This window comes from Egretta garzetta, unplaced genomic scaffold, assembly GCF_000687185.1.
Source record: "Egretta garzetta isolate BGI_Z169 unplaced genomic scaffold, ASM68718v1 scaffold56, whole genome shotgun sequence".
Lineage (NCBI taxonomy): Eukaryota > Metazoa > Chordata > Aves > Pelecaniformes > Ardeidae > Egretta > Egretta garzetta.
In genome coordinates this window covers 5,599,883-5,627,143 of record NW_009260182.1, presented here as the reverse complement: position 1 = coordinate 5,627,143, position 27,261 = coordinate 5,599,883, and the positions used below count along the sequence as shown (strand labels likewise).

At 38.9% G+C, this 27,261-nt stretch overlaps 1 protein-coding gene across 1 annotated transcript in view; it reads left to right on the top strand.

Annotated features, from left to right (window-relative positions):
- ADK (adenosine kinase) overlaps positions 1-27,261 on the top strand; it is a 291,725-nt gene that overhangs the window by 216,951 nt on the left and 47,513 nt on the right. Inside the window, exon 7 of the mRNA XM_009641995.2 lies at positions 23,116-23,151. Within this exon, the coding sequence (XP_009640290.1) occupies positions 23,116-23,151 (36 nt within the window). The remainder of the gene's footprint in view (positions 1-23,115; positions 23,152-27,261) is intronic.

The following is a 27,261-nucleotide window of genomic DNA, read 5'->3' as shown; positions in this document are numbered from 1 at the left end:
CCTCATAAGGTGTAGTGTGGGGTGAGGAGCAGGAAAGGCCTTGACTCTGTGCAACCCCTGCGCAGCAGGAACTAAATCATCCCTGTATGATCAACACTGTTTGCAGCACAAATCCAAAATGTAGCCCTATACCAGCTACTATGAAGAAAATTAACTCTAGCCCAGCCAAAACCAGCACATCAATTTTTTTGGAACCAAATGCATCATACCCAGCAACAGCCTGGGGTGCAAATTTGGTATGACTGTGCAATGTTTTCCTATTTTAATTCCACATTTTACAAACACTTCTATGGATCTTATGTTGCCTGTCTCAGCTATGTGGAAAGTATAACAAGGTCTTCAGTAGTACTTATTACTGAGCATAGTCACTGTTTTCTCTCAACACAGCCAGCTTCTATGCTCTGAACTACCCCACCTTGCCATCTTTCTGTAAAAAAACACCCCTTGAAATCCCTTTCCATGTTCCTGCTCCCAGTGATCTCCCTACAAATATGAAATGCCTCCTTAATATTATACTGGCTAGAGACATAAGGCATGCAATGTACAGACCTGCATCAATATCTTTGGTCCTTGGATGGCTATAAATGGAAGATTGACAATATTTTAGAGGGGAGATCCCCAGCTTGCCAGCAAGACACACAGAACTTACTGCCTGCCCTTGAAGGCCTCAGGATATTAAGCCTTACATACGAGTTTACCATTTATCAATAAGCTATTATGGGATAACCTTAGACAGTTTCTAAAACATTTTCCCCTGAGCCTCATACAACTTCCTGACTTCACAGACAAAGGCATATGAAAAACTATATCAATAAAAATTTAAAATTCTGTAAAACAGTTTTCCTCTGAAACATGTCATATGTGGAATATACGATGGGTTGGCCTGTTAAAATGGTTTTGTGGATCCTTTTCTAAGGCAGCTTGCATTACTATCTTGCGAATTGACCATCTGAGTAATGTGTCCATCCCAAGACAGCTTTTCTAAAAAACCATCATGTGTTCTTTTTTCTTGCCTATCTCCTACTGTTATTATTACAGCAGTTAACTTTATAGAAGGTGTTTGGAGTATTATACACTGTACAAAACAGAGTAAGAGGCATGTCCTGTCCTGAGAGATTTACATTTTAAGCAGAGATAACAAACAAAAGACTGAAGAAGTAATGACCAGAGAGGGGTGAAATGTCATAACAATGATCATACACTTGCTCAGTGCTGTTACCAAAAATGCAGCTGAGGTTTTTTCCCTGTAAACTCATATATCAATTTTTAAAAGAAATGCAATCAATGGAAGAGAAAAAAGGAACGATTGACTATGCTAAGTCTAGATATCTAAGTCACTTCACTATAGATTTTTTTTAGTAATTCTTTTGTATGTTTTCTTTTATTTTCAGTCTTAAATATCATGCAGAATTAAAGCAGTTCATGATCAGTTAAAATTTTAAATATTTAAGAAAGCAGTATTTAAGATTAACTGTCTTCCATTTACTGACCGTTACTTGGAACCAAAAAAAACTCGTATTTTTGTAAGCATAGTAAGCTACACTGTTTTTCTTTAAACTTTAGGGTATGAATTATATTCCTATAATGACAGCTGCAGGGTGGAATGTTTTAACACACTGGAGTGAGATATATCTTGGACACATTCTTGGTATCTTAAGTTCAACATGCTCCATATGGTGCCACTGAGCCAGTGATTTTGAAGAAAACAGTCAAAGACTGCTGAAACAGCGTAAAATACAAATTAGTCTTTGCTATATAAGTAAAAAAAGTCACTGTCAATCTCTTCAGCTTTCTGCATGAATACTTCCAGCAACTTTTAATAGCAGACCCCATGTTTTAAAACAACTGTTGAATTCTAGTAGAACAGAGTAAAAGATTGTGGGCTAAGAATGCATACTCATTATTAACTGTATTCTGCCCAAGTCTTATGCAGGAGAGCAAAGGGAAAGGAAGTTGGGCATCCCTGTGTTGTCACATGAGTCTTTAACATGGCAGCAGGGATTGTGTGTTGCAAGATTTGTGAGATGTATGTTGCTCTTTGCTAACTTGGTCCTCTGGCAGCACAAGGGAGCCATGAAAAAGCTGTGTCACGGGCACGTCTTCTCAGTCCTACTCTTGGTGATAGGGTACCCTGTAGTAAAACTAATAACCATTGCTATGACTTCAATATTTTACTGTTTGTGGCACTGGATGAGCTGGGAATCATGCTTTCAGGGCTATGGACTTTTTTCTTGTATGCTTTCGTTCATAGTATCATGACATGTAGGAGTTAATGTATGAGTAACTTGCTTGTCTATCTTTTTATCTTATTGCGAATGGATTTTTTCAATAGAAACTTAACCCTGAGTTTTCTTAGTTTACACTCATGCTTATGGATTTCAGAATTCCCACAGCATACTTGCAGTTCTTAATACTGAAGTTATTGGTTCATACCCTGCTTTTAACTGTACATTGAGCTCATGTAAATTTTAGTCCTGGATGGTGATCATGATGCGATGATGATTATGATTATTATTATGGCTTTTTTAAAGCATCAGCCATGGACTCCAAACAAGAAACCCAAGGATTACTCAGCCATGCAAAAGTTCTGTCTCTTTCGGTAGTATCAGCCTTAAATCATTTTGTATTGATGTTGACTCTTAAGAACAGATTTACAAATATAACAGAGCATAACAAAAATAGCCACAGTGCACCAACCTGTTAACCTAGACTTGTGTACCTTTTCTGTCAGCAGCACAGCATAATGAAATGAGAGCATTACTGATGAATCAGACCCTTAAGGTGGTGATTTGCAGAATTGTGTCAATGTGAATTTGCACATTACAGCCTGAGCTGATCTAGGAATTTACTGCCAGAGGAAGAGGGAGATAGGGAGATCTTATTCCCTGTTCTCCCCCTTTTCAGACTTGTAGCTTCTGTCTCAGGTTCCCTCTGCCCAGTGGGGTTAAGGCAGCAGACACATGGGGGATATTTTAAAGAAAAGGCCCAAGGAGATGTGGCTGCATGATTTTTAATCAGGGATGTAATTTGAGATAGTCAATCTAAAAGAAACCAAAACACAGTCCTTGAGCTTCTTCCCCACTGCTAAATTGTTACAACCTATAAAATCGTTAGACAAAGACTGACAGGTAACTAGCATTTTAGTAATCCCATATTAGAGCTACCTGCATTTCTGTAGTCCCTCTAGATATAATTAGATAAAACAATCATCAATAGTTTATTTAAATTTCCATCTTTAAATATAGCCTGAATGTCAAATTTCAAATGAGAATTACTTACGGCATGTTTGTTAAATCCTTTGGGATATAGCCAATGTTGGTATCTGTGATAAAGGACCTAGTTGCTAATGGATTCATAAATAAAGTTCTTGTACGGTCTCAGTACATTCAAAGCATGCGAGGTCTTGATACAGAATTTCTCATAGTAAACAGAGGTCAAATATCTGCTTTAAGTGAAAAACAGAACTTAATATTGGTGTTAGAGACATGACCAGAACATCAGTGATACATTAAGGTGTATATTTTCCCCTCATACATAAAATATAATTACCAGCTTTTTGCAGAAGCTGGATTCTGTAGTTTAAAAAGCTGTCTGTTGATGTTTGTTGAGTCACTGGCCATACACTGGTAGATGTTCTATGAAAAACTTGCTCAGCTGTACCTCCCTCATCCCTGATAACTGTGTAGGCCTTCCAGTCTTCACGGCCATCCTAATCCATTTGATATGATGACATAATGCAGCTGTCACAAAACACTACCCTCTTTCTTTCAGAAACCTAAGACTTCCAAGCCATACATGTAATCTAACCCAGGGAAGTGGTCCCAAGGGATCCACTTGACCTATCTGTGCCTTCCTTCATTTTGTGCCATGGGTAGACCAGTCCCTTTGGTTATCTGCTCAGCAGGATTACAGTCACTGTCTAAATTGGAAGACAACTGTGCTTTCCTTTTCTGAGTATCAGTTCATCACCACTGTGTGTGAGAAGCTTGTGATAAGCTACGTGTTAAGCTTGCCCTTAACTGTTCCAAAACAAGTTTGTGTATGAAAGACCTAACAATTGTGTTATATTGCTTAGCTGGGATAAAAGGATGACCTCCTTAAGCCACACACTTTTAATGATGAAGAGCAGAGTGTGAATGGAGACCAAAACCTCTTTCTGCACATTACTGTTGTTTGCTGAAGTAGGGCAGGGCCCAGCCTGTTCTTTTTTAATTTCACATATCAGCTGTTGGTGAATTATTTGAGGAGGGAAGGAGACAAAGAATAAGGGGAAGACTTGAGAAAATCAGATGGAGTGCTCTACCTGAAAATGGCTCTGTATTTCTCAGAGATGGAGAAATTTTCTTAGCCCTTCAAACCTTCCGTAATGACTCAACCTTGCCTCAGTGCATCAAGATCTGGGAGTAGTTTTCTTATCATAGAATCATAAAATAGTTTGGGTTGTAAGGGACCTCCAAAGATCATCTACTCCAACCCCCCTGCAATGAGCAGGGACATCTTCAACTAGACCAGGCTGCTTCTTTGAGCAGCCTGCCCAACCTGACCTTGAATGTTTCCAGGGATGGGGCATCTACCACCTCTCTGGGAAACCTGTTCCAGTGTTTCACCACCCTCATCGTGAAAAATGTCTTCCTTGTATCTACCCTCTTTTAGTTTAAAACCGTTACACCTTGTCCTACTGCAACAAGCCATGCTAAAAAGTTTGACCCTGTCTTTCTTATAAGCCCCCTTTTAAGTATTGAAAGGCAGCAATAAGGAGCCTTCTCCAGGCTGAACAACCCCAGCTCTCTCAGAGGGAGGTGTTCCATCCCTCTGATAATTTTTGTGACCTTCCTCTGGACCCGCTCCAGCAGGTCCATGTCTTTCCTGTACTGAGGACCCCAGAGCTGGATGCAGTAGTCCAGGTGGGGTCTCACCAGAGCAGAGTAGAGGGGCAGAATCCCCTCCCTTGACCTACTGCCCACACTGCTTTTGATGCAGCCCAGGGTATGGTTGGCCTTCTGGGCTGCAAACGCACATTGTTGGCTCATGTCCAGCTTTTCATCCACCAGTACCCCCAAGTCCTACTCCACAGGGCTGCTTTCAATCCCTTCATCCCCCAGCCTGTATTGATACAGAGGATTGCCATGACCCAGGTGCAGGACCTTGCGCTTGGCCTTGTTGAACCTCAAGAGGATCACATGAGCCTAACTCTTGAGCTTGTCCAGGTCCCTCTAGGTGGCATTCTGTCCTCAGACATGTTGACCGTACCACTCAGCTTGGTGTCATCTGCAAACTTGCTGAGGGTGCACTTGATCCCACTATGTCATTGATGAAGATATTAAGCAGTACTGGTCCCAGTACAGACCCCTGAGGGACACCATTTGTCACTGACCTCCACCTGGACACTGAGCTGTTGACCACTATCGTCTGGATGCGACCATCCAACCAATTCCTCTGAACAGTCTACCCATCAAATTCATCTCTCTCCAATTTAGAGAGAAGGATGTTGTGGGGTACCATGTCAAAGGCCTTACAGAAGTCCAGATAGATGACATTCATAGTTCTTCTGTTGTCCCCTATGTATTCACTCTGTCATAGAAGGCCACTAGGTTGGTTAAGCAAGACTTGCCTGTGGTGAAGCCATGCTGGCAGACTCGAATCACCTCCCTGTCCATCCTCCATGTGCCTCAGCATAGCTTTTAGAAGGATCTGTTTCGTAATCTTCCCAGGCACAGAGGTGAGGCTGACAGGTCGGTAGTTCCCGGGCTCCTCCTTTCTACCCTTTTTAAAAATGGGTGCAGTGTTTCCCTTTTTCCAGGCACCAGGGACTTCAACTGACTGCTATGGCTTTTCAGATAATATGGAGAGTAGCTTAGCAACTACATCAGCCAGTTCCTTCAGGACTCTGGGATGCATCTCATCAGGTCCCATGTTCAAGTTCCTCAAGTGGTCACGAACTTCATCTTCTCTTACAGTGGGAGGGACTTCATTCCTCCAGTCCCCATCTTGCGATCCATCCACCTGAGAGGTATAGGAAGACAGGTTGCCAGTGAAGACTGAGACAAAAAAGTTGTTGAGTACGTCAGCCTTCTCCTCACTCATTGTTACCAGTTTGCCAGCCATGTTCATCAGGGGTGGTATGCTTTCTTTAACCTTCCTTTTCTGGCTAACATATCTGTAGAAGCCCTTATTATTCTTTACGTCTCTTGCCAAGTTCAGCTCCAGCTACACCTTGGCCTTCCTGACCCTACCCCTACACAATTGGGCAGTGTCCCTGTATTCTTCCCAGGATACCTGTCTCTGCTTCCACTACCTGTGTATTTCCTTCTTAACCTTCAGTTTGGCCAGCGGGTCTCAGTTCACCTATGCTGGTCTCTTGCCTTCCTTTCCTGATTTCTTACACCTGGGGATCGAGAGCTCATGTGCTCTATGGAAAACTTCCTTAAAGATCTGCCAGCTCTGTTGGACTCCCTTGTCCCTGAGGGCAGTTTCCCAGGGGGTCTTACTGACTAATTCCTTGAACAGCTGGAATTTTGCTTTCCTAAAATTCAGGGTCCTGACTTTACTCTTTGCCTGATCCATATCCCACAGGACTGTGAACTCCACTAGTGCATGATAACTGCAGCCCTCCAGCAGGATGAGAACCTGTGAGCATGATGCCTCCTGTAGCTGGAGTGAGAAGGCTCCCCTTGATCAGGCGACCTGTAGTAGACCCCAACCACAAGGTTCCCTTTGTTGCCTTAGTCTCTAATTCTTATCTGTAAGCTTTCAACCTGCTCATGGCTATTCTTCAGAGACAGCTCTTCACATTCTATCCATTTCTTGATGTAGAGGGCAACCCGCCTGTCCCTTCTGAACAGCCTGTAGCCATTGATAGCCACACTCCAGCCAAGGGATTTGTCCCACCAAGTTTCAGTGATGACAACCTTCTTCATGCAGGCTAGAAGCCTGTTCATACTTTGCCACTTACAAGCCAATAAATTGCTTCTCCAAAAAGTTCCCTTCTTGATAAATCAATCTGCTTATGCGTTTGCACTATATTATGTAAGAGGAGCGTGTCATCTTATTGAAATAATAGGACATTGTGAGATACCAAGTATTTATGGCTAGATTTAATGATTTTAAAGGAAGCAAATTATTGCAGCTCCAGGGCAGCAGTAACTTACGTAGTGACAACTTATACATGTTTTATGTACCTATTTACTTCAGTGTTCACTACAAAAGTATAGTTACCATAGCAATGACCATGTCACCAGATTTCTTTGCTAGTTCTGAAATACAGAATACCCATATGCCACCTGAACTGTGATTATTTTCTGCACAAGTACTGAAAGTAGAAGTTGAGAGTGTCACACACTTCTCTAAACAAACAGTAACACATTGATTTACAGAACGTTTTATGGTGAAAAGCAATTGGTGCAAGTGGATCTCAGGTCGATAGCATCCCTAGTATTGTAAATCCTTTGCGACTAAGCTGAAAGAAAAGCTTCACTGGCTCCTATCAGCAGAGACTCCACTAGTATATACTTAACCTTTAGTCTTCTGTGAAATACTGGTACTTACATGCAATATTCCAGGAAAATAATGTGTGGTATTCAGGAAGACATTTTCTCTGATTTTAAGTGTGAACTCATAAACAAAGCCATCTTTTGGCTATTTACAGCTTGTTAATGTTATATAAAATAGTCTCACAAAAAGTGGTGGTTTTTTTCCTTGCTTCATCTACTTTAGAAATTGCAAGTTTATGAAGAATGTAGGTAGTGACCTTGTATACCTTGGGGTGCAGCTCACTAACACCAATAGAATTGAGAAGCCAAGTACTAGATTTCCCAGATCAGCATCAACCACTGGGGCAGTGGCAGGCTACCCCGATGTGACATGTGACAGCGGGCAAATAAAAGGTGAAAACTCTTACTACAGATCTAGACTTCTCCTTATAGCTGGGTTACGTTTTCTCACATGTAGGCAGTGTGAGATAACCTGAATACGTATAACACTTGTGAATACAAATATTTGAAGAAAAGCAGTTTGTGGCACTGCAGACTTACGCCACCATTTCAGTCATTCTCCTTTAGTAAAGACTTGTCTACACAGGAAAATTAATCTGAACTGAGGTAGCACATTATTTTAAGTAGAATAGCTTTCACTTGGATTTGTATTTTGTCCATTTGTGGACAATCTTATGCTGGAACAGGAGTGGTTTTTTCCTGTTTAACTTACTTTGAAAATGTGTTTAACTAAAAAGGAGCAGGGCACATGAATTATTGAACAAACATGTCAACACATGGAGCCAGCCATTAGCAACTCCTTGTGAAGATGCAAAAGTAAAATTGATCCACATTCATGTAATGGTTGATCTCCTGTTCCTTGCATCATGCAGTGTCGGAATTCTTCCCACAAAGAAGGAATCTCCCTTTGCTAGGTAGGGAAGTGGGCATGGTGCTGTTAGTATTAAGTTTATCTGTATGAGTTGTAGGGAAGAGTTAGGAAATTACTTTAGCTGGGAAGTTTGATCCAACCTCCCTAAGTCCTTGAACTGGAGGTGGAGACTGAGTGGTTCAGATTCCAGCTTTATGTAGCAATGCCACCATTTAGACTCTCTAAATCTGATCAGAGGCCCCCAAAGGAAAATTAAGCCTTAAATTAGAAAGAAGGAAACTTTTTTCATGGCTTTCATGTTTACTGTGAATTACTTTCATTACTTTCATGTTTACTGTAAAAGGATCAAAAAAAAGCCTCTTCCATTGTGTTGTAAGTTGTAATCATTAAGAAGTAATTCTAATTATTTCAGTTTTTATTTGGATTCTCTCCATTCTTCTCTATTTCTTTCTCAGAAAAAAAAAAACTCAGCATTTTTATGTTTATCTAGGCAGCAAGTGGAATTTGAGAATAATCCTTTAAGAGCATGGGTGTACTCTTCAACCAATGACATTTGAACTGACCCTGGACATGTAACCTGCAAAACTAGACGATTCAATTTGCTGGTGCAAGTGCTGTGCTTCAGGAGCACCTTAAGCTGTGTGACTCCGTGTGAATTACCAGCTCAGGGAGTTCAGAGATTTCTGTGATGCTCCTCTGCCTGATATAAACATGCCCAAAGACTTATATTGTCTCTGACCTTTGCACAGTCATACAGGTACTAGTCCCTATATAATTTATCAGATAGCTTTCGACAGTGACCTATCCATAGCAAGGGTAAGCTGCAGCAAGCCGACGGAGTATGACCACCCAGCTTCACGCTGATGGGCAGGTATGGTGGGAGACTTCATCCGGAAAGCCCCCTCTCTCTGCAGCTGATCGGCTGTGTGATAGATTAGGTTGCTCTGTCTCTCTGCTTTTACCACATACTGCTTTCATAGTCAAGAGTTGTGTTTCTTCCAGCTGTGATGTTAAAAACTGTAACTCCATTTACACCTACAGGAGTAGTCTGGCCAGAGTGGGTTTTATCATTCCTGGCAAATACACTCAATACAGAAGCACGTGCATCTTGTATAAGGTTGAAGGTATAATGTACGCTCACATTTGTTGGCACTGCAACAGACCTAGGAATAAATCTGCCTTGATTTCTGGATGAAGGCTCCTACTAAAATCTGACATCCAATTCTTGTTCTGTAGCTACTCAAGTATTTTATTTCTTCTCTGTCTTCTTGCTGGTGCAGCCACCCGGTCTGGGGTGGATTCCATGTGTGTGAGGCTCACACACATGCTGCTCTGCTGCCAGGAGCAGAGGACCTAATTTTTTGTCACATAAAAAGAAACTTGCTGGTATAGTACATTACAAAATGCTAGAGACTTATTTCATGAAATGGGAACACCGCAGGGGAATCTGGCAAGGAAGATGCATTTATGTAACTGAATTGAGTGTTGCAACTGCCATCACTTAGTTCCCTTGGCTGCAGTGAGCAAGTTGTGAGAGAAAAACAATCCAAACAGAGATCTTCAGACACTGAGGGCAGCTCTAATTACATGCAAATAATTAACACAAATGAAATGCAGTCTTATTAGAAAACACAAATGCCATTCATTTTCTTACATGGTCATGTGTCCCGAGCTCATTGATAGGGACAGAAACACCCAGGCTTTTGCACTTTCATTTCAAGTACATATTCTTTGGGTGTCTTCAGCACATTCTGATATCCCAGGGAGATTCATGACACAAGAGTAATTGCACATAATGTAAACAAGATCTGCATTAGTTGGCTCTTTTACTCAGAATCCCTTTCCAAGTCCAGATGTGTGATGTGTAAATGTTAGGAGAACAGAGTCCTTATGAAGTAGCTTTATCAAACGCAGCTAGTCTTCCAGCAAAACAGAGAAAATATAAATTAGAGCTCAAGACCTTGGTCAAATCTGGTGCATAAAATTTTATGGTTTTATTTAATGTTCCATATGTGCTTTGGACAAGTGCCATGTTTGTAAAGAACTGCTTCAATATTATTTTTAAAAAGTGACACTTTTAGCACAGTATCCTCTGCAAACTGTTCACTGCTCGCCATGTAAGCCAGCCAGACTCCAAATAAACTGTTTTCATGGTCTAAACGTAAGATCAAAATGCCTTTTAGAGCATGGCGATTTTCAAAACATGGCATGGTAGATGTCATATGTGACTTTTCAAAGCATAATTCAGAAGAGTTGATTAACTTGACTGAAAGAGGAGAGTATGGTATAAAAGTCTGACAAGAGACAAGGAATTAGGAAGATGTATACATGTCTGCTAGTGCTGAGTATCTGTTCTAGCTTGTTGTTCATAAAATAATTGGATTTTACTATATTATATGAGCACTACGTTCCTCCTAGCTCTTTTAGGAAAAACAAACCTCAAACCAAGGAGACTCTACAAATTTGAGCCACTTTTCAGAGGTCCTAGCCTATTTTTTTCTTCATTTCCCTGAATCCCTAAATAGCTGTCTTTTAAAAAAGCTTCCAATGCAGCATCTGGTGTGCTGTTATTGCCACTACTTTTGCTCTGAAAGCATAGCACTACTGGTTTAGAATGTTCCCATTCATTTACTGTCTGGTATTTAGCCAAAAAAATTTATTACTAATATAAAAGAAAGAAGTAAATTTTCAAGAACCCAAATCAGAATGCAATCTGAACAAAAGAACAGCACTGCTTTCTCTTTTCAAATTTTGCATAAAATGGAAGAGACACAGCGTCTTGGAAGAAATCACAGGAATTCTTTGTGTTGGAAAGTGTGAGGCAAACTAAATAGATTGAAATAACTTCTGTTATATTTAAACACAAATATAATGCTACAGGCAGAGGAAAAAAAAAGATTATTTACATTTCTGAGCACTCAGGAGGTGTGAGAAATCTGTAGTGAAGGGCTTGAGCAAGTACTTAGCTAAAAATAACCTGTCCAAAACTGACTTACTACTACTATTACTACGACTACTAATTTCAGCTTCAAAATAATTTGCAGTCTTACATTTGTCATGTAATAAAATAGGAAATGTATCAGGTGCAATTTCAGGTTCATTTGCAATATGCTAACACATACTAAGCATATAGTAATGGTTAACAAATATATAAATGTATATTAAAATATAACGTCAATCTGTTATCTCAGTAATTAAAAAATAGTTGAGAGACAAATCCTAAAATAAAGGTAACATTTTAAAGACACAGACGTAGAGGTTAAAGTGGTAACTGTTCTGAAGTATAGCTGAGGATTTAAAAATGTTCTTTGAGTCTGGGAGTGTGTGGAGAATGTGCATATGCTAAAATCAGAGATGGTAAGTTTTTTGTATGCTTACGTGCAAAATTTATAAAATGTTACTGCTTGAGATCTATGATACATTTTTATGTTCCTTTAGAATATACAACTGGTGCCACTAGGAGAGTGTCCTTGCTTCGCAGAGAGAGAACTGCTCTTGTAAAAAGAGAACAGTTGAAACTCAAAGTTTTCTTTTGTTCAAATGTAGACCAAATCTTTCATGTCTCTTCTGTGTGGACCGAGTCCAAATTTTACTTTTCAACTTGGCTCCAAAAGATATCTGCGTGAATTTATGGACTGAAGACCAATAGGACATAGCAAATTGTACAACAGCCTCAGTCATTACACTGTAAGAAAAATATATCTGCACTTTAATATTTTATAGCTAGTGAATGTATCAAATTATATTTTTAAGAGAGAATAGATAATTTATTGCAACTATATTGACAAGGTAAAATTATTCCATAGTAACAAAAAGATACATCAGTGCCATTTAACATGAATGGTGATGTAACCAGTATATCCCAAACTATAGCTGCAGGTCTTCATAACCTTCAAGTGCTCAGAAAACTTGAAAGTGCTGATAAGTTGTGGCATTTTAGTGGCTGTGATTCCATTGCAGGCAGGTTGGGGTTTTTTTTTTTCGCTAGTTAGAGGTCTTGTGAATAAAAATGCTTGTGAAAGTCATTGATTTAACCAGGAACGGTTTGGAGAATGGGTGCATGTAGGAGAAGACTGAAATACAGAAAGTTTCAGAGAAGGAAATCACCTTTGTTTTGTCATGGGCTATATATGCATCTGCGAAAGTCATGTCTGTGTGTGTAAATATGTGTACATAAAGGTGATTTAACAGGGAAGGCAAATGCCTGACAGATAAAACGACTACGAATTCAGTTTCTTATCAGTATTACTACTACATATCCAGTGCATCTTAGAGCAAATGATCACATTGAAAGAAAGGGGTCTGCATACGGTTATCCATGTAATAATGCATTGCTAAAATATGCACTTTTAACAAATAAGTTGTTGTCATAATTACGCTGTTATCTATTAGGTGAAAGATTACTGATCTTTGATGCAGGAATGTAATTTTCCATAATTAAATCATTTAATTTAGATTTTTTTTTCTATAGGAATTCATACATATTCATATATAATTTTATATTCTTTTTTGCATCTTGCTCTTTATCGTTTTCCTTTTTTTGATGTGTGGTGTTTTAAAAGTAGAAAGGAGTACTGAAAAAGGTTGTAGTTTGCTTTCTGTCATAGGAATTCTGAATCCCACTTCTTGAAAAAATTTCACTTTCATGTCTGAAAGCAAAATAACAAACCCAACCAGTAGGGTAGTCATGATCTTTTTACCTAAGCCATTTTTTAAAGGAAAAAGCAGTTATAATGAAATGAGAGTGATTTGAATGCATGAAGCAATTGGTTATAGATAATTTGAATGCCTGCTGCCAAGCATATTGTAACCCACGTGAAATAGTTAAGTGAAGTTCAGTGGTCAAAACATTAATGGACTTCCATGCTTTCTTCATCTTGGGTGTGCTGTACTGGGTCTAGCAGTCCTTTGGCCAGCAGAAGCTGGATGGAGGGTTTTTCCTGGTTTGAGAGATACTGCTTATCTGTCAGAGGAGCTTGTTCTGATTCATTTGTTGTCCCTGACTATCCTCACCTGCTGCATGGCTGTGGTTAGTTGCTTGGTTTCTTTAGCTGTTTCTTTTCCATCCTAGGAGTCATCTGACTCTTCTGCATATATCAGTAAGTCTTTGTCAAAAGTCTTTACCTGTCTGCCTAGCCCCAGCAAGGATTTTATCCCGTGCTTGGAGTCAGTATCTACTTAACTACCTTAATGCAAAGTATAATGTCAACTTTTGAAGACCTAGACAGACTGGAGAAATGGGCCAACAGGAATCTCATGAAGTTCAACAAATGGAAATGTCAGGTCCTGTACCTGGGGAGGAATGTTGGTCCCAGGACCAGCTGGGTGGAAATTAGCTTTGCAAAAAAGGACCTCAGGATGCTGGTGGGCAAAAAGTGGATTTGAGCCAGCAATGTACCCTCACAGCAAGGAAGGCCAACAGCATCCTGGGCTGCATTAGGAAGCGCGTTGCCAGCAGGCGGAGCGTGGTGATCCTTCCCTTCAGCTCAGAAGTGGTGAGATGCATCTGGAGTGCTGGTTCCAGTTATGGGCTCCCCAGCACAAGACAGACATGGACTTAACTGGAGTGATACCAGCAAAGGGCCATAGAGATGATTGAGGGTTTGGAGCATCTGTCACATGAGGAGAGGAAACTGAGAGCCTCAGGAAGAGGAGGCTCAGGGTGATCTTATCAATGCATATAAATACCTAATGAGAGGTAGTAAGTAAGATGGAACCAGGCTCTTCACAGTGGTGTCTAGTGACAGGACAAGAAGCAACAGGCACAAATTCAACTACAGGAAATTCCCACTTAAGCATAAGAAAAAACCTTTACTGTGAGGGTGATCAAATGCTGGGACAGGTTTCCTAGAGAGGCTGTGGAGTCTCCATCCTTGGAGATATTCAAAACCCAACAGTCCTGGGCAACCTGCTCTAGCTGACCCTTCTTGAAGAGCAGGGTTGGACTAGATGATCTTCAGAGGACCCTTCCAACCTCAACTATGCTGTGATTTTGATCTTTATGTCAGAATTTATGATCCCTCTAATTTTATTACTTGACTTTTCTTTCAGTCTCTGCTCTGTCTTAGCCCAGGTTCTCTTATTTCAGGTTCAGGTTGGTTTCTCTTAAAAAAGGAACAAACATACCAAAAATTCACTCATTCTCAAACACTTAGTGGTCAGAAGCAGGTGAATTGTAATTTGCATAGATTTAAAAAAAAATGGTGCAAGAAATTAGCAACTTGTCCAAGGTGACAAATAGTGCCTTAATGACATCTGGAATTAGAACTCATGTTCTTCAGTCTGGACCACAGTGACCTAAATGGTCAGATTTTGGGGTTTTCTTGGTTTTTCCTAATTTTGGGGGTTTTAAATTTTATTTTTCCGTGCAATGACCATGTTGTGAGAGCGAGCCACCAGTACAGACTAAGAACTAGGCTTTCCCTTCCATAAAGTAGCTGCAGTAGCTAAAACTGAAAATACAAGAAAAAAATTGTATCTTGAATATTCATATCTTGAACACTGATAAATGCATCATCAAATTAGCATTAAATAGCACAACAAACTGCAATAAGAATCTTTAAGTCAACTGGGTTCAAACTTAATTGGAAGGGTAAAGTGTGTAATATGAAGATCAGTTAAAAAGTTAGTGTCATTGCTGGAGGTTGCAGTGGGCAATTTTATTTTCTTGCTAGAGTTAACAAGCAGTGCAAGCCTAGCACGTGAAGAGAGCTACACGATGATTGCTCTTTACAGGGTTCCCAATGCCATAGCCTTAGTTATAATTCTAAATGGCTGTGCATGACATCATACCAAACAAAGTATATAAAACAACTCAATTTCACTGCTAAAAATGTGGTAACCTTTTAGCTGGACTAGAGACAAGTCCTGCTGGATCCCAGCACTTTTAGCACAGTATCTGATTATTCTCTTCCTCTGAAATTGCTAGATGAGAATATCTTGTCAGTGATTTCAGGCTAGTCTGAGTGGTTGCAATCATAGAAGGCCTTGTTGAAAATGATGCAATCTTTTATTTCTGTTTGTCATCCTTCAGTCAGAAAGTTAACACTAAGAGCATCCAATGAGCCGTACTAAAGACTTCAAAAGACCCCACACATCTTTTATTTTTATATGCGTATAAAACTCTTATCTTCTAGCTATTAAATTAATTTTAAGATATTTGTTTTAATTTTTATTATATTCTCCTGATTCAGTGATGATTAAGGGGTCTTTTTTTTCTTCTCCCTCTTCTGATCATGATGCATCTGTTCTTAAGCTAGAGACAGGCACATTTGTATAGAGAGGTGGTGTAAGGAAGTATCGTTCCCTAACTTGATGCTCATAATATGTGAGGAGAGAGATACATACAGCGTCATAGGTAGTTCAGTTCTTTAGGTAAAGGTGTGAGGTAGAGACATAAGTGGTAGTGCTTTATCCATCATAAAATTTAAAAATGGCTCAGAGGCATATCACTGCTGCAGCTATTGCAGACCCTGTAATGGCACTGAGCTCTGACTCAGGGTGATTTTTTTCTGTAGAAGTTTCTAGCAGGAACTATAGTTCTGGTAATAACCTGAATAGGAGAATAAATAACTTGAATATTAACGAATTGTACGTAACACAGACGCTCCAGCGTGAGCCCAAGCAAGACAGGAAATACGTTTCTTTCTCAATTCTTTTCACACGAGGCTGCTTCAGACAAAACCCTTTGGTTCTCTGCCAGAACCCCCTCTGAACATTACAACGTTAACCCTATATGGTATTTATACTTGTTCTGATTCTTCACTTGAGCCGATTGTTATTATTTTATATTTTCACCTACTGGGTGAAGGTAGTATAGATACATTTACCAGTATCGTTAGTACTGCTGGAGCAAGCTGAAATAATATTTTAGGATTTGATATGAACTCTTGCTATCGTTTATGAAGAAAAGCAATTTTGGGGTCTGGCACTGCTTCTGGGAAAAGTAAAAAGGGGAAAAACCACCTCAATGTTCCTTTATGATAATCTGCCCATCCAATTGATGCCAGCTGTGCTTTCTTCAGCAATAACCAGCGAGGGGTAGATGCTTGCTCAGATACCGCTGATTCTCGGCGTTGATTCTCCAGCTGTGTGCAGGGTCTGTCCATTCTGTGACCAGCTTTTATTGATCTTCTCTGAAACGTGAGCAGGTGTTCACTACTGACCAAATCAAAGATTAGTCTTCTGTGCTTGTCAAATGAAAATAATTTGGAAGCATTACACCCGTGTAACACATCGGACTTTATCAGATGTAGCAGAATTTCACCAGATAGATAGACATGTGTTTCAGAAAATAGGCTGGGTGGTTCTTTTGACTCCTGTTTCTCAAACTCTCATATTAAAGCAACTGTCTCGGGGGGAAATTAAAAAAAAAAGGGGGAAAAAAAGGATAAAATCACATTTGCCTCCTGAGCTCTGAATGCCTTTTTAAATGGCCGGTTTTTAATACAGGCATATGAGCTTGTATTGGTTTTACAGAGTGCAATGTAGTAATAGTTGACCTTAAAGTAATGCCTGTCTAAATCAGACTACACTGACATATAGGCTGGATAGGACAGTCTACAGTGTTTTGAGTAACTGTTGATAACTATTTAGTGCTGAATTGAAGAGGAACGTATGTATCTTACCACTAACCACAATAAATGTACTGTTGGCACAAAAGGTTAGTGATCTAGCTGATACTATGCCCTATGGACTTCTCATCCATTCATTTTAAATGAATGATAGTGGCCATTTGTTGAAATAATGTTTTCAAGTGATCATCAGATAGTCTTCAGCAGTATCTACCTCTGATTCCTTAGGTGGGTCATGGTTATCATTACCACAGCTTGGACATCACTCCCCTGTGCATAGCATCATAGCATGAAAGCTGTCTCAGTTCTTGCATGCTGTTAATTCAGCATGTTAAGAAGCACGGATCTGTTACTATGTATGTGTATGTGTATATATATGCATCTATTATTTTCTTACTTAAAATTGGGATGGGCAATAAAATCAGGTATAACTTAGTTTGGCTTTGTGTAGTATACACAGGAAAGAGGGGTATAAAGACAGATCATATTACTGCACATTTATGGGCTGCATAAAATACCTGGATTTGATGTAACTGTGTTGTGGGAGATGTAACTTAGTGGGTGTATGTATGACATCTTTGTTATAATTCAAAGGCAGCAACTGAAAATCCATTGTCCTGTCGGTGCCTTAAGCCACGTTTCCAGGGTCATATTGAGTGTAAACTGGCCTGGAGCTGGAGGAGGGGAAGGCACGGCATGGCACAGCTCACTAACCCCTCTCCTTAAAAACTAGCTTAGTTCTGGCGCTGTGATGAGTGTTTTATGAAGGACATAGCAAAAGGAGGGCACATGGTGATCTTGACAGTAGTATTCTTCATGACTTACCTTCTGACAAAAAAAAAAAAGAGGGAGATTTTAACAAGCCCTCTTTTAAGGGCCTGTATTCAGAATTACTGGGCACAACAGATACTTCTGAAATCAGAGGTTCTCAGTACCTATGGAGTGTATAAAACTAAGGGTATAGCTCTGAAAGCAGAGAATTTTATAAGAAAGCTCTTTGTTAAGGACAAGGAAAGATGACAGAAGGGACAGGGAGATAGGAAGGACAAAAGTGCCTACCTAAGGAAAGCTGAAGTACAAGTGTTTGTAATTATCATAAAGCAGAATACTGTCACGTCTCTCTAGTGCAGGGAAACAAATACATGAAATTTTGTTTGTTTTCTTTGATTTTTATTATTATTTTAGAAAGCTTTACAAGCATGCTGTCCTTTAGGATATCATTAATAAAAACATCTATTTCAGGAATACAAATCTCTAGCACATATCTCTAAGAAAGGAGATCATCAGTATAATACAACTTCGATTATTTGAGTCAGTCTTCTATAAAATGAAGTTGTAGATATCAGTGTGCATCACTTGCATGAAAGTCTTCCCTATATATTCATTTGCTTATTTTACGTTGTTGTCACCCTTTTTGTTTAGATAACAGGGTTTAACGTTAGGGAAATTTCCTGCATCTGACACTTTGTTGCAGCAAACAAGACGAGCTGGAGAAAAGCAAGAGAAGGTACAAAGAATACAAAGTTATACTAGTTTTAGAGATGAACTAATGAGTGGGATTCATAGTACTAAATGATTATACTGAAGTAAAAGGGAATTATCTGAGCAAGATAATGGTAGCCTTTAATGTGTTCAAGGAAGCAATGTAAATGGAATAAAACAATTCATACTTCTTAAAAGACAGTCATACAACAGCGGTATCCTAAAGCTGAAGAAGGAAATGTTTAAGACCGATTTTTAGAAGATTTTAGCAGTTAAAAAAGTCTTGCAAGGTATAGTGCTGGAAGTACTATTCAAGTTATAGTCAGACACAGTTGGTACCAGTAGGAATGGTTCCATCAAATGCAAACACTAAATGGATGGTCCTCATAGTCATTTAATGTTTCTTACTGAGTGAGTGCACTCAAGTTTGCTTTTTTATTTCTTTTTGTTGTTATGCACTTTGATTTACAGCAAGGATCTTCCTTTGCAGTTACACATGCTGTATGTGTGTGTGCGGGCTTAAGATGACATTGATTCATGGGCTGGGTTGAAACCACCGAGTCACAGATCTGTTATGCAGAGGGAAGAGGATGATATTCCTGAAAATGTGAATAGGGCTTGTTTTGGGCTGATTTTGGATAAGTTTTCCGGAAGTTTGCCATTATTGCAATAGGAACGCCCTCAAAACCTGCCATTAATCCCCCCAATTAAAAAAAGTTAATCAAATCCAATTTTTTCCCCCCAAGGAAAAATAGAGAACTAGAGAGAGCTGCACAGGGTAGTACTGTAATGTGTGAGTTCTGGTTATTCTGTGAGATGTTCCCTCTACCAAGAAGGATGGCAGGGGAGGAATTAGCTTCAGTGTCCCCTGCATTTGCTTTCTTGTGTAATTATGGGAAATGCATTCAGTGTGCAAGGGTATCATTGCTGTCCTGCTGTTTTATCATTTCTTTATGAGATAATGTTGATTTCAGCAATGAAATGCAAATTTAGTTTACAGTGCTCCTTTTCTCTGTATAAAGGTTAAAATGCATATTGTAGATAATACCATTGGTGGTGCTTTTGAAACAATCTTTGTCAGCTAATTTCAGCAATACATGGTTTTAAATGCTGTTCAGTGCAACTGTATGAGTTTTATGTTGGCCTACATGAATTAAATTTAACCCAACATGCATGTTGTTACCATTTTGGCTATAATTTGATCAAGTAACCATAAAACCTTGATACCAACAAAAATAATTCAGATGCGTCGAGGATTTTTAATATATAGTGTGCCTTCTGTGTGTTACGGCAAACCAAACATACAATTATTGAAGTTGAGCCCTCTTAACTCTATAATCATAAAATTCTTCTAACACAGGGGGCTAACAAATACTCCTAGGAAAGCAGATGCTAATGAACTCTGTTTGGAGGGTATGTTTCTGTTTACTTATAAACAAATAGTTTCTATTGCTGGTGATAAAAGGGCTCAGAATTTTAACAAGTCCTGTTACAATTAGCCTCAATGTAGATTATAGACGGCTCCATTTACTGAATGCTGGGACTCCAACAGCAATAAAATACGTGCAAGAATGGAAATAGTTTTCAGCTAGCAAGTGAGTTCTAACATAACAGCAAGGCCAGTACCAACGGAAGTTGTCTTTTTTATTGTTATCTCTTTAATTTATCTCGCTTTCCTGTGTAAACTGCTCACTATTGTGCAAAGAGAGGGTGTGTGTTAACTTTGGTGACATTGTGTTACTCCCATTAAGTAACGCTGTACACAGCTTTTTCCAGTGTGGCTGTACTTAGGATTTTTTTTTTCCCCCCAAACTGCGCAAGCCAAATAATGTTTCATAACTAATAACAAATCCCATTCCTACTTTAGGTGGCACAGCAATAAATTCGCTGTCGTGGTTAGTAAAAAGATTATACAGGAAAAGGGATGTGAGTTTTTAATATGTTTAATACGAAAGAGTAAAAAGGTGGAGGGGAGGGTGTTATGAAATGAGATGTTCTCTTGTAGACAATAATGGAAAATAGCTCTGAAAATGCTGAGTTGGAGTAATGAATGAATAATGTCTAAAGTTTATCAAAACTGAAAGAACTCCTGATGTGAAATGAAGCCTCCTAAGAAAATTCCGTTCTGTCGCTGTTTTGCTTTGCTGTTGTCGCCTGTCACGCATGAATGAAAATGCTGCATTCTCCGGGGAGCGGTAAAGCTTCTGTGTAGGTTGTTTATTTCCTTAATCCCTCCTTCTTCGTGATTTCCAATGTCAGATATAAAATGGAAAGCCTGTAAATATAGTGATTATCATACTGATTATCACCTGCATCAGGGAACGCCCTGGCTGGCCGCTGTAACCCTAGCAGTCTCCACATGTTACAGCCACTTAGATTTTAACCTGACTACTTTATTAGAGACGTGAAGCTCAGTATGAGGTGCCCTAGGGCTGCACAGATGGGGTCTGCTTGTTTCCTGTTCTCACTGTTATTGTGAATAGATACTAAAAGGTTCTCATCGCTTTTATCTGCTTAATTTACTTTGAACTGTCCCTGGCATTCAGAGCCTGCCTCACATTTCTCACCATTTTGCAAACACCAAACTGTAGTCTCCAAATGTGTGTTCTGAGCTTTATTATCTTTTTTTTACTGGAAGGGCCTTAATTCTTAAAGGGCTGTAGTTCTGAGAGAGGCTGATTCTTAGGGGGGGCTATAGGCACAGTCCTTGCTGAAAGCTGCTCAGGAGTTACTCTGAGGTTCGGTTGATAGGAGAGAAGAAAATTAAGATTGCTGCTGTTCTTTGGCACGTTCAGACACCCTTAGATTAGAGGTCAACTGCAGGAAAATCTATGATTGTATGCTAGCTACCATTATTCATGTAGCCGGGCAGCAGACCAGGCTAAAAGATGACGCTCTAACAGGAAAATCCGAAGATGAGATACTTTTTAACAAATGTGCAATCATTTATCCTTTCTTGTGGAAGGGCCAGGTCTTTCAAACCACATGTGCTATGCATGGGTGCCCCAGTACAGAAAATTAAGATGAATTCCCTCAAAGTCTCCCACATAAGGAAGTACTACTTAACTAGAATAGTTTTTATTTCGCAGATGTAAGAATGTACTGGTGTCCAGTTTCCTGGCCAAACAATAGTTTAACACAGATGTTAATGTCCTGCTGCATTGGGACATTAAAGGAATCCCCTTAGGACAGATCAGTGTAACTTCTGATTTCAATTGCATGACCAAAAACCTGAGGTTAAAGAAGTAATTTGGCTAGAGTATGTAATTTTTAGTCCACTTTCTTATTCTCTGCCCCCTTATGACTCCCTTATTTTTCTTATTTTTGTTTTTTCCCGTGTCCCGGTCCCATTTGAGGCTTTCTTGATTGTATTGCAGTTCACTGTAAGTGCATCATTTCAGACTGGAAGCTCGCAGGCTCCTTTTTTCATACGAGCATAGGCTTTGTTAATCACATGCTGGTTTAGGAAAACGCTGCATGATATCTTTGAACCCTACACTCCTTCTTGACAGCCAGGCTAGCAAATGTCATTGACTGTGTGATGTACAAGAAGGAATTCAATTGTAAGTAAATTGTCAAAGTGGCTAACCTTGCCCGCACCCAATTGTCAGGACCATGATTCAGTTTTTCTGTCAACATCAGCTAAGGCTAACCCGGTCAGCCTTATGTTTCTGCAGTGAAGCAGCCTGAGGAGTTGTGCTTTTCAGCTTATCACATTTTATTAACCTCAACTTACTGTTGTTATAATCAATTGTACCCACTTCAAATTCTTATATTGCCCCCAAATTGGCAGATCATATAGGTCCACAAGTATGTATTTTCTGCAGTACTAAAAGCTACCATAGGGACACTGGACTGAAAGGGTTTGGTACGGTAGTTATTTTTGTTTAGTTGGATCAACTCACTATTTTGGCTTGAGACTTATCCCCCTATTAATATCACTTGGCAAAGATGATCTGGAAGAATGCAAGTAAAAACATAAAGACTTTGAGGGTTTTCTGTAGTATTTGCAATGTTAAGGTAGAAAGTGAGTAAGGGAAAAAACATTGCTATTGTCTTCTGTCTCCTTGCTTTTATTTCAAAACAGATTTTAATTGCTCCAATTAATATAAATAAGAAATGAGGACATTCTGATACCCTGATGTTTCCTCTGTTCTTTCAGGAAAAGAACATAGTTAAATTGCCTAAAGCAGTGATTAAGACATCAGAGTATTTTAAAATGCTCATCTGATTCCACCACAAGGTTTTGAACACATTTTGTGATCCTATTTTTTTAATGCACTGTAGATGATGCATGATTTTTTTTTAAATGGCTTGATAACCTGTATCCCAGGAAGCGCCATACTTAAATGGAGATGTGATACAATTTCAATTAAAAATATGTCTGAAGGATGTTTGTCTGGATTTGAAGTAGTGGTTTCATAGTCAAAGCCCTATCTCCAGAAGTAACTTTCCTCGCCTGCAAAAAACGTATTGTACCTTCTTAATTTGAAGTTGTGAAGTGTGTTGACATTGTACTGTTGTCGGGCTTGAGGGAAGGAGGGGGAAGCTTTTGGTGCGACTATCAGAATTGAACAACTGTATATGGGTATATTGAGATAATCGTGTAAAAGGAAAACTGGCTGAATGAGTTTCAAAATGTGTTATTTCTTCATTATCTAGCACTTTATAATTAACTGTTCTTTTTTTATTATTTCAGGAAGCTGCCACTTTTGCTAGAGAGCAAGGCTTTGAGGTGAGTTAACCCACAATTGCACACTAAACAGATCCTAAAGGTTTTTTTTCTTGCTGATAATGAAGTTCTTTTGGACAATGATTGATGTGCTATTATACTCTCCAAGCCTCGCAGCGGTTGCCATGGAAACTTGGCAGTCGTCATGGTTTCTTTGTTCTGCCAGCTCAGTGTTATGACGCACTCTGCTAGGTCTGCACCCAACATCGCCTACAGATGTTATTTATTGAATTTTGAAAAGCCTCTTGGGAAGCCGAGAGGTTGGGCACGGTTTCAAGCTGCTTCTGCAGATATGGGACCTGTCAGTTTGTTCAGTTAAAAAGCTACCTCATTAGCTGCATTACACTCCATAAGGATTCACTGCTAAAGCAGTGGTGAAGCAAGACTAAATAGTGAAATATAACACCGCTTAAATAACTTAAACCCTGCCATATGCGGATTACCATTATGCAAATGAATTCTAGAAAGGTTGTATATAAAATTGTTAGGTACTGATTAATGTAAACCATGCTTCTACAAACAGCTTCTTTTAGAAGGGGTAGCGTGGAATTTGTGTTTCAAAACATATTTGAGTTGGTGTTTTCCATCTGTGCTCTAAAAATGTATGATCCTCTACTTTCTGGAAGTAAACACTGTTGATTTTACAGTGATTTTCAGAGCTTTTGCTTTCATCTTCCTGAGGTATTTATTTGAATAGTATCTCCCATTGGCTAAATTCAGATAACTTCATCTGGAGAGCTATCAGCTATTGGTCTCTGATGCTGAATTCAAATAGGCAGGTTTTAGATACTATAATTAACGTGACAACGGTTGTGCTAATTTTGCAGATAGTAAGTGATCTTACTGAAATCTAAATTGCAGAACGGAACACACATAAATCCTTTTACATGTTTTTTCACTCGAATAAGACCCACCTTAATTGATTTGTTTGCAGCGTAGAAGAATAGAAATAGGAGTTTGACTGCTCAACACCCATTTTGCATAAATAATAGAAGCCGCGCAATTCAAACCGCATCGCTTTAAGAACGTGCCACTTTTGTGTGTGGATGGTTGCATAAAGAAAAAGAGGGAAAGACTGACAGCTTTTGTTCTACAATTTAGATTTCTTTAGAACCGTACACCAGCAGGTACATCAATGCCATCAGTGTTTTAGATATTAAAACTGTGGGCTGTCCCATTTCATTTTATGTTTCCCAAATTCTTGTGGCTGCTCTGTAGAAATCAAGACTTTTTATCACTGTCAATTTTCATTTGTATAATCTGTATTGTTAGCATAAAAATACACTCGGAGTTTATTCTATCAAATGAATGAATTTCACAGATGCCTCCAAATATAATATGAAGCATAACAAATTATTGGTACCCTCTGGTAGCTAGACAATAAAAAAAGAAAGGAAGTAGTGTATTAAGTCTACCCATTCTATATTTTTATTGCCCCCTTGAGCGAAAGACTTTGAATGTGCCTGGTTTAAATTCAGTTCTAGTGACAAACTGCTTTTGCTGGTGTCTGCTAACTACCATCATATTAACCTTTCCATTAGTGCTTGCTTAGAGATTCGAGCACAGTTCCTTCTGAACATCCTAAATCTGCCACATTTGATTACAGCATATCAGTAAAGTGCACAATGATTATGATCTTATCTCTTATTACCCCCTTGCTTGGCAACAACTCACATGTCAAGTTTACTGACAGAGATGTGTAAAACTTGATAAGCGTCCACAGTCTTGTTTTCCCATTGTGCTGTGGAGGCAAAAAAAAAGAATCACACCTACTAATAAAGTATCTTAGGGAGAACTTAAAGAGCTACAATTAGCCTTTCAATTAAAACCAAGACGAATTTCCAGCAACTCTCAAAAGCTTGTAAAACTGATTCTGCAATTTATATTGAGAGTGGAGAACTGACAAAACAAGGAAAAATAAAGTGAAGGACTCGAGTGACCACAGCAAAAATCAAGAGGATATTTATCATACAAGTGATGAAAAGTTGCTGGTAGCTGAATCTGAATTGCAGCTTGGTTTGGGTTTGTTTTTTTTTTTTAACAAAAATAATCAGAAATCTTTTAGCATGGAGAATCGGTTGGGACTAGCTTTTCTTTTTTTTTTAATCATCTCCTTTTCTACCTTCCAGTAATTTCAACAGTTTATGTAGACTAAATGAATCTTTTAAATATAGATTGAGTTAAGTATATCTGAAACAATTTTTGGAAAAAAAAAAAAAAGTAGTACAATCAAGTCAACTTCAGGAAAAAACAGACCTTTTCTGAAGAAATAAACCCCTGTCATATGCAGGAGAAAACACTTCTGTGACACAAATTTGTTTTTTCTTTGTAAGAGAAACCATGTTCAAAGGAATTCCTGTGTTTGTGCTTCACCTTACCAAGAGTTAGTTTTCCATTGTACTTTGCTGAAATCCAAGGTATTTTTGTAAAATCAATCACAATATTTGAAGACCGTTATTTCCTTCATTTTATCTCCTGACCAACACTTATCTGTAATAATCAAAAGTAGAACATTACTTCTGATGCAGTCTCTTCCACGAGTGCATCAGTAGTGGGTTTTTGTGAATTTCGTGTTCTGTGACATTTTCAAACTATTAAATAAATAGTAAATTCACTGTCTGTGAAGCCAATGTTTCATCCTAATTGTATGTTGCAGTCATCTCAGTAATACATTATAACAGTCACAATTTTTATCCCTGGGAAGCTCTTGGACTTGGTTCCTCCTCAAAGTGGCAGAATGGCTGTCAGTATATTTTAACTGGATGTTTCTAACGTGTTTCAAATAACAAAACTGCCAGGACAAAGGTTTATAAGGTTTTGTTTTTACAAAATGGTAACTTGCTGTTTATTCTATGTAGGAATTAGGAAAATATAATCCTACTTTAACGTAAAACTTAGGGTTCAATTCTGTCTGTCAACCCAAGAAGTAAAATGAAGTGAATGAGACAATATGTGTTCAAGGGGTTAGCAGCAGCTGCCATGCAAAATCATTTTTTTCCTGTTAGAGGCAGAGGTCTCCCCCTAAGTATGTATTGGTTGGGGAACCAGATTAGGGAGGTTTGTACCCTGCACAAATTCGGGTCTTCAAGTTAATGACGTACGCTGCACAGGTCCACAGCTTCCAGTGGATTTATGCCTGTTTGGGTACGGGCTATGGTAGCCCTGGCTGTTGTGTATCTGTTCAGAGGCAAAGATCAGAAGACACAGTTTGACCAGCAGTTTTAACTGTCTGCAGTTTTTCACATAACTCTATCTGATCCTGGGATATCTGGTGTGCTTTCTTTACATGCATATATTCCACTTGCTGGAATGAATGCCACATGCAAGGTTTTTCAGGTGCAGCCTCAATAGGCAAATCATGCTTTTGTGACATTTGTATGACAGTTTTGTTAAATCAGATTCAAGTGTATAATTGGATATGTGTGAGTATCCTGTGATTTTTGGGACACATTGTAGAGGCTTTAGGACCCCAAACCAGTACAGTCTTATCATTCAGCCATGTCTGTAGATACAGGATGTATAAGAAAGTTTCGATAAGTGTGCAAGTACAAGTCAGTGCAAAACAAATATTATTCATTTCAGCTATTTGAAAATATTATGTATGATCTAGCAGAAATAGGAGATAATAACATTTCATGATGTTTGCCTGACAGTGAAATGAGAGGCATAGTACCTCTGCAGCCTTAAGTTGTAAAGAGTCACATATTATAAAATGTCACAGTTGTACCTTCAAAATACAACGTAATGGTAAGGTGGAGAGATATTGCGGAAAAGTTAAAGCCTCCTCAACACTGAGATTGCTGCTCTTCCACTATGTAAGCTCTATTTTAGTCTCTTCTTTTACAAAATTGTAGTATAGAAAGTGATTTTGGCTAAAAATGCCCAAGTTAATTCTCACAGAAGATGCTGTTCAGTTACTTTGAAAGTGCACAATCAGACACAAGTCTCCAAACGACCCTGTTTTGAAATTTCTGCTGTTTAAAAAATTGCCTTTTTTCCCCTGAATACATTCCTTCTTCTGTTATATGCTTATTATATATTTAATTCTTCCCGAAAACATACATGCTTTTTACTTTCTTTTGCTGTCTACTTTATTTCATCCTTTACCAACAT